The sequence below is a fragment of the Nothoprocta perdicaria genome, unplaced genomic scaffold (genome assembly GCF_003342845.1).
Source record: "Nothoprocta perdicaria isolate Ctin4 unplaced genomic scaffold, notPer1 scaffold_542, whole genome shotgun sequence".
Classification (NCBI taxonomy): domain Eukaryota; kingdom Metazoa; phylum Chordata; class Aves; order Tinamiformes; family Tinamidae; genus Nothoprocta; species Nothoprocta perdicaria.
In genome coordinates this window covers 90,933-98,651 of record NW_020455802.1, presented here as the reverse complement: position 1 = coordinate 98,651, position 7,719 = coordinate 90,933, and the positions used below count along the sequence as shown (strand labels likewise).

At 44.0% G+C, this 7,719-nt stretch overlaps 1 protein-coding gene across 1 annotated transcript; it reads right to left on the bottom strand.

Annotated features, from left to right (window-relative positions):
• Nucleotides 1–328: 328 nt before the first annotated feature.
• MRS2 (MRS2, magnesium transporter) lies at nt 329–7,713 on the bottom strand. Its single transcript, XM_026048480.1, has 10 exons — nt 7,672–7,713; nt 6,960–6,996; nt 6,244–6,356; nt 5,969–6,142; nt 5,169–5,299; nt 4,396–4,512; nt 2,980–3,132; nt 1,824–1,941; nt 1,036–1,149; nt 329–473 (listed from the first exon to the last, which is right to left on the bottom strand). The coding sequence occupies exons 2-10, from the start codon at nt 6,994–6,996 to the stop codon at nt 444–446; spliced, it is 987 nt and encodes a 328-aa protein (XP_025904265.1). The 5' UTR covers nt 7,672–7,713; the 3' UTR covers nt 329–443.
• Nucleotides 7,714–7,719: the final 6 nt, after the last annotated feature.

Below are 7,719 nucleotides of genomic sequence, written 5' to 3'. Positions count from 1 at the left end.
TGTCCCAACTCCACCCTGTAACAAGAAAAGTCTCTCATTCCTGCTGCTCTAGTTGTTTGGCAGGGTGTTTCTGCTCAGTCCCAGCGTTTCTGCTTTAAGGTCACTCTTCATCTCCATTCTTGAAGCTGATGGCTGGGTCTTTTTCAAAAGTGCAGGAACCTAGGCAAGATGCAAAATGGCTTGTAATTGCATGAAAAGATATTGTATGTGCAGCAGAAGTAAATCAAGCTTCACAACCATTTTTTTTTTTTGAGGGGGTGGGGGTGGTAAAAGAACAGAAAGCAGAAACCTCTCCTCCTCCATTTAACAGGACACTGTGTCTCTGGCTTCTTCCTATCCCTTTCAATAGCTTTTTCCAAGCAAGTCAGTATGTACTAGAGTTGTTCTTGAGTGATACAGTGGTATAATCTAGTAAACTGCAGCCACAGGTAGTGGACAGCAAACTACTTCTGTCTGCCTCTCAGTGGCAAGACCTGGGGATAGAAAAAGACAGGAATTTGAGTCTCTTTCTTACTTTGGAAATTGGAAGGAAATTAACTTTGAGTATGTTGGTAGTTCTATAACTCCTGGCATGCAGAATATAGGCAAGCCAGCTAGTACAATCCTATAAAATTTGCAAAGAAAAGGCACTGAATTTGGAAAATGACGCACACAAACTCTTGCTGAGCTGAAGAGAGTCATCCTGTAAATTTTCGTACAGCTTGGCATGAGCTCCTGTAATGCTATCAGCATGGGGGCCAAAGACGTGTGCACAGGAATTGCTCCTGCAACCTTCTGACTGGGGGCGGGCATCAGCACATCACTCTCCAGCATGAGATGTTGCAGCTGATACCCAGCCCTACCTTCCTTCTCTCTGTGCCTCTTCTTTCACGGGAGGACCACTGACTCAGCCTTAGTGGGCGGGTGGGAGCAGGAGGACAGGATCCCAGGAGACCCCTCAGTGCCCCCCTGTGCTCTGTGGCACTTCCCTTGGTGGCTGCTCGCCCCTCGCACAGGAGGGGAGCTGCTCCGGGGCCCGAGGGCGGGCGCACGTACGTGAGGAGGCAGCGGCGGCTCCAGGTGCCGCCCCAGGAAGGAGAGCAAGCGCCGCCATATCAGACCGCTCCCCAGGAACATAATGCCCGTCACCAGCCAGAAGATCCGGGGGTCCTAGCAAGAGAAACCTCCTGTTAGTCATGCAGCCCTCTCTGGTAAGAGTCTGTGATCCATCCCTGTTTCAGCAGCCTTCTCCTTTATGTGAGGAGCAATACACTACCAGCAACAGCCCAGTTCAGCCGGGGAATCACCTGAGTTATTGTCCCATGCCCTTCTCCTTTCTTCTTCTTGCTCCTTTTGCAATTTACAAATTCAACCTTTCTACTTTTTGGATAATGGAAAGAAGTCTGTGCTGGGACCACCCAAAGCTGCTTGCTTTAAAACCTTGTATCCAAAAGGCAGGGCTGGGCTCTTCAGAAGCTCGAATGGTCATTCAAGAACCCCAAACCCTGCTTTGTCCTTACTGAGACACAGTTCTGTCTTTCTATTTTCTCTCATGGAACATTTCATTAACCACAAAACAAAAAAAAAAAAAAAAAAAAAAAAACCACAACACCCACACCTGCAGTGCTCTGTAATTAGTCCTAAAGCAGTCTGGTACAAAAGACAGTGATCACACTAATGCTTCAATCTGAATTGAATCACCGAATCTAGACTGAATTAGCCTACTTTACACATGAACATAAATCTGGAGTTCTACGTATGAAAAGAACAGAGTTGTACTGAATGCAAAATAAGAACAGGACCCATTTTTTTGTCACTGGAAAAAGGCAGCATTAATTCCTTACTTCTTCAAGGGAGGACTCCAAGTTCATGCCAAATGCAACTCCTATTAGTCCAAAGAGGGAAAGAGAAAAAGTTCCCATTGTCAGCTGCAAGTTCAGCCTCATCATCACATTTCGGTGGCTAAAGAAGGGGAGAAACATCTGTAAGAGGAAGCCAAACATTTATGTGCAGCTTAAAGTCTCAAGCTCCACAGAGCATTCACTAAAACAGACCAGTGACATAAGAGCGAGTCATTCTGCAATAAAGCAGCACACAAGTGCAGTAACAGAGGAGGGGAAACAACCGTGTGAAGAAGCTTTCATTTCTGTACTTGCTGTGTGAAGGTACCTCTAAGGCAGCAGGTTGTGTCAGCAGACTTTTGGGTATCTCACTTCTTGAGGGTATGTGTAGAGAGAAACAGTAAACTTTCATTGAAACGTGTGCTCTCTCATCACTAACTGGCTGGCATTTGTAGATCAGTATTCACAAACAAAAATTTACTGTTACCTTGCAAGTGTACTTAGAAGCAAAGTTGGTAAATGCTGCAGACTATAAACTTCAGCCTGTTTTACAGAACTCCACAGTTTTTCCCAAAAAGGATTTTTTTTGTGTCTTTCTGATGCAGCATCTACCAATTGCTTCTATGGATAACGCCCCAATAAAGAGGAGAAACCTCTCAGGGAGGGTGGCATGACCATGCACATGCAAATTATTTTTCAGTAACAAAACAGACTGCTACTGGAAATTAGAGCACACAGAGAAAAATCTTTGTTCCAAAATTATTTCATCTTGTGCCATGGCACAGGGTTGTAATGCAACTTGTACTCAATAGAGAAGTAGCTTAGCCAAACTCAATTTTGAGTTTCAATTTTGACAAATTGGGAGCAAACTTTCCTAGGTAAGGAAAGTTTTTATTCCCCCTTATACATTTGAGCCATTTCCTTCATCGAGAAGCTTCCCAGAGGGACCTACAAAAAGCTGGGTTTCTCCCGCTACACAGTAAGGGTGTTCTGGTGCTTTGTTTTATCCAGTTGCCGATGACAAAAAGCACAACCCAAGCCCCTGGCAACCTTCACAAAGGTGACATTCCCCCACTTTCCCTGCAGGCAGAGACTGAAAAGAACAGGCAGCATTAGATCCTGCTCAGCACTTGGCAGTGCAACAGAGGAGATAGCTGACCTGTCCAGGTTGATGAATATGATGCTTTCCGAGTCGTCTATCAACACCCTGAGCTCACGAGCTTCGTTTGCAAGATCTTCTGCTTGTCTGTAATAGTTCTCCAGCAGCAGTTCCATTTCCTCCGCATGGTCAATCCCGGATGAGCTCTCCTCACTGTGAGCAACAATTGTTACTCTTGCTAGGTACACCTTAGAGGCAAGTGTGCTACTCATGCACTAAGGAGCTGTTGGGGACACCAAGTGGAAGTGTGGCCTGACCCAAAAACCCAGTCTTTTAAGTGGAGAACCTTCAAGGGCATGAAATGAAAGGCAAACTATTCCATTTTTTTAATCATCTGACCATCACAGGTGGTCAGTTATTTCAGTTACAGCAGGAAGGATTTGATAAGCACAACAGCCCAAATCAGTTTTTCAGATAGTATGAAACTGAAGTGCTCACATTCTTGAAAGGAGATGTTTAATTCACTGGTGCCCTGAAGTGGTGGAAGTTGATAAGTGGAGGAAGTTGACAAACAAGAACATAGTGAAGTCTATGTGGTAGGTATATAATAAAATAATTTAGTTATAAGGCACTTCAACTCTACGCAATAACTGCTACAAAATGTTTTGGGAGCGTGAAGCAGCCTGGAAGTGCCTGGATGCCACCCTATGCCACATGCTCTAGGTGTGCCTGCTTGAGCGGGAAGGCTGGACTAGATGATCTCTAGAGGTCCCTTCCAACCTTGAATATTCTGTGATTCTGTGAGATACTCTTCTTACCGCATGGACCAGAACCTATCAGGATCTGCTGCATGATATTTTTAGCTTTTTAGTTTTGTTAGAGCAGTGGTGCTGCTGCGTGTGACCCTTCATCTGAACTTGAGAGGCTGCAATAGGACTATTTTTGCACATACCCTTTTCCTGAACTGTCGCTCTCTAGATGCACTTGCACAAGAGCAGTATCAACAAGGCTGCTCTGAGGCCTCTCTCCTCTGGTTCAGCTCTGCTGCTGAACCAAAGTCTAGGAGCAAGAGTTCAGAACACTCCTAAGGAAGGAAGGGTGGTGCTTAACCTATTTGGGACAAATCTTTAAACTCCTTCTTTGTTCTGTTTGTGAAACTGAGGAAAATTCTCCCCCCAAAGTGTTTTTTTTTTCCCTGTTTTTTATCCTCCTACCATCCTGCCTCCATCCCACTGCATACCAGGAGACAAGCTGGTCTCCTAGACATTTTGAAATTGCATGATACGAACAGTGCTACTGTTGTCCCACTCCAGAATGACGGAGATGCGACCATTTCTGAAGGGGCAAAGCACTAGTGCTTTAAGAAGAGTAATTTGTTTTCTTTCTACTTTTTGTAGGGGGACATCCAATTTAGTATTCAAACTGTTTTTGGATAAAATGCACTTTGAAGATTCTGTATTTTTGTAAGATACATACAATACTCGTGGATCAGTCCATTTAGTTAAACAGAGCTCTTCTATTAATTCTTCTTCATCTAAGATCTCCAGAATTGTTTCTTTGAAAACTTTAAGATCTGTTTCCAGTTCTGATAAGCTGAAGAAAGAACAGGCGAGAGGTCAAGTAATCCATGGGGCACCTGTGCACAAAGGCCATCTTAAATCAAGTTTGCCAGAACCCTCTCCAGAACGAGTCACCTGGAAGGTTCTCTGGAGGGTTCTACCCTCAGAAAAGCTCCCTCCAGACCCCATGTTCAGCAGTGACCACCACCTGGCAGCCACTGAAAAGGCTTCAGCTGGAAATTCCAGACACACTCTGAAGTCAGGGAAAGCGAGCGCTCCATGAGCACAGAGGGCGTGCATGTTTGCACTGCCCTGCCAGACAGTCTAACGCATGAAGGCACTAATGGACTGGCACTACTAATCTTAAAGAGCATATCCAGTAGCTGGCCTTGCTTTGTATTATACCAAACACTTCAGTGATGCTATTTTGGCCTACCAGACGTTGTTTTGGTTTACCAGAAGCTATTTAAGGTGTTTGACTGTATTTCTCACAGCTCAGAATAGACTCCACTTTTCTGTTTTTTTTTTCTCCTCCCATACCATATACTGATTTTTCATTTCTAAATAAGATGTACAACCCAGCATTACAGTATTCTAAGATATTCGTAACAGATATCATTTTGTAACATTTAACTGCATACAATATTCAATGGTCATCTTCTATTCTCTCCACAGCTTATTCTTATTTACCTCTTGCCATTTTGCAGGAGAACGTGTAGCTTACTCCTATCCACAGACAAAAGCTTGGGGTCCACTAGAGCTTCCAGAGTCTCAAGGATCTGAGGCTGCAAAGTGTTAAGTCTCCCCTGCAGTTTGCTGATCTAGATAACAACATGATCCTCCATAAGAATTAAAGCAATCCCTGTTGAATGACTTGGGCAAGTGACTCCTAACTCTGAACACAGAATTCACAGTAACGGGCAGTTAATGCAATCTGCTTTCCAGTGCACTGGAAATAGTTGTTATATAGATACCACTTACAAGTGGAAGTATTTGTACCACTTACAAAATGCAGCATTTTATATAAATGATTCGCCCTGAACTGAAGCCTGATGATAAACACAGAGATATGGCTGACAATCTATTAACCTGAAAAGTTATATTCCTATTAAGAGTTAGAACTTTTATCTGATTTTATGCCTAAAATAAGGCATATTCCGCCTATCTTCTTTGTCAGGAGTAGCACATCTTTACAAAAATACCTTGACTTGATTTCAAATTTTCCAAATGATGGCGAGGGCATCATATCCTTACTAAAATTGTTTCAACAATAATCCTTCCAGTTAGCACTTTTTCCAGGAAGGGAATGCAAACAGACACACAAAAGCCATAAAAATTAAGCAGTGGAAGCTAACCCCCCCCCCCCCCCAAACTAATATAAAACTGGAATATAGGCACACAGGCATACATACTAACATAAGAAGAGAACCATACTGCCCTTTCTATGGAGGAATAACAGCATGAATTTAGTCAAAAAGCAGAGAGCTCACCCAGTACTGCAGGATTGCTTCTATGGCTCGGAATTCGAAGGGCAGGGAATACGTAACTAGTTGGCCTTCCCCAGATAGTTGAGCTGCTAGTTCATTGCAGAGCCAGTGTTCCAGATTTAAGTTACGATAATCTAGTATCAGAAGAAACTCTGGTGTTATGACAGCCTTCAAGAACTGAAAAACACAGTACAAGGCCACCAAAAACACCTAAGAAACTGTACATGCATGGCCAGGACATGGTTCAAGTTTACATGAGGTCATGGGAAAAAGATTACCTCCATCCTCATGATGATCCTGTTGTTCCTACTTGTAATGCTCATCAGGTGTTGAAACCGCAGATCTCGAGCTTGAAGATCCAATTCCTGGTACAATTCTGTTTTCTTTTTTTCTATCATGAAAATATTTTTAGTTGAAAACACTTTGAGGAAAAGCTTTGAGTTGTATTTTAATTTGTTACTTAGTCCCAAAAAAGGAAAAAAACCCACCTTTGATATTTAAAACAATTTTACTCCCATTGATTCCTCAGTCAAATTATCTTTTAATAAGCTTAAAGGTTACTTATCAAGCAGGAAAATAACAATTCTGAGTGTAAGTGATAGAATTTTCCACTGCAAATAATTTCACCTCAGCAGCCACGTGGCTGGTTTGAGACAGCACAAACAATTCTGCAGTGATATGCGAGGAAGAAAAAGTTGCATGGTTGGAAAGCAAGGAGGAAGTAAAAGGAATCTTCATGTGATAGATGGTATTCGTAAGTTTCAATGTGTTACTTAAAAGTATTTAAATATTGCAATGATAAAGCTACTAGGAAAATCCATGGAAGAGAGCAACACAGAAAGTATTACAACATCTCACACTAATAAATACAGTGAAGTATCACAAACATACATGTCTACCCTAGGGAGATTCCCTAGTGAGCTTTTCTATAGTGGGCATGATGAAAAGATTAAAAAATAAATAAACACATCCCAACTACAAATGTTCTACTTACCAAAGTAGCTAGTATTTCCTTCTTTGTCGAACTTCATCTAAAGGAGAAGAAAAAAGGATTACTTTTTCACATAACTACTACAAAAGGTTTTCTTTTAAAAAAAAAACTAGAATTCCACTTCCTTGGCAAACATAGAAAACTCTGATGCCCTCTCTTCACAGGTTATGCTAGCAAACCCAATTACGCACTGAGGTGGCCTGTATTTCCCTGTGTTCAACCAAACTCCAACTGAAACCGCTGGCTGACACCCCAGCCCTCGGGAGAAGGGTCACATGTGGAGCACCTGACTCCTTTGGGCAGGTTTTCCCTCGGCCCGGCTCAGTGCCACGCCGCCAGCTCGAGGGCTACCTGCAGCAGGGGCAGAGCGGAGCCCGCGGTGGCACGGGGTGCTGCACGGCCACGGGTCTTGCTCGGGAACAGCGACGCCTGCTCAACGAGGAGGCCTCACCCCTTCCCCACTATGCTCTCACCGTGCTGGCTGCCTCCCAGGCTCCATTTAATGAGGAGGACACAAATAATTCCTTTTTCCCCAGACACCTAGGTTATTATTGCAGGCACCATGGCACACAAGCAACATGATATGAAGACGCCGAGCCCACGTCTGACCACCAGCAGCGCCCACCAGCCCGTGTCTCGGGCGGATCCCCTGCCGCACACGAGACGCTTTACGCGGGGCAGGGGCAGCCCCGAGCTCCGCGCGGCGCGCACTCACCACGGCGAACACCGGCGACACGCTGGCCAGGGTGGCCTGCGAGGCCTC

What these genes read in the sequence shown, in the direction of transcription:
- MRS2 (XM_026048480.1), bottom strand. Translation starts at nt 6,996, where the DNA reads ATGAAGTTCGACAAAGAAGGAAATACTAGCTACTTTG. An exon ending in AAGCAATCCTGCAGTACTGG is followed by an intron (nt 5,300 to 5,968) that starts GTGAGCTCTCTG and finishes GTTGTTATCTAG; the next exon opens with ATCAGCAAACTGCAGGGGAG. An exon ending in TGGAGTCCTCCCTTGAAGAA is followed by an intron (nt 1,150 to 1,823) that starts GTAAGGAATTAA and finishes TTCTCTTGCTAG; the next exon opens with GACCCCCGGATCTTCTGGCT.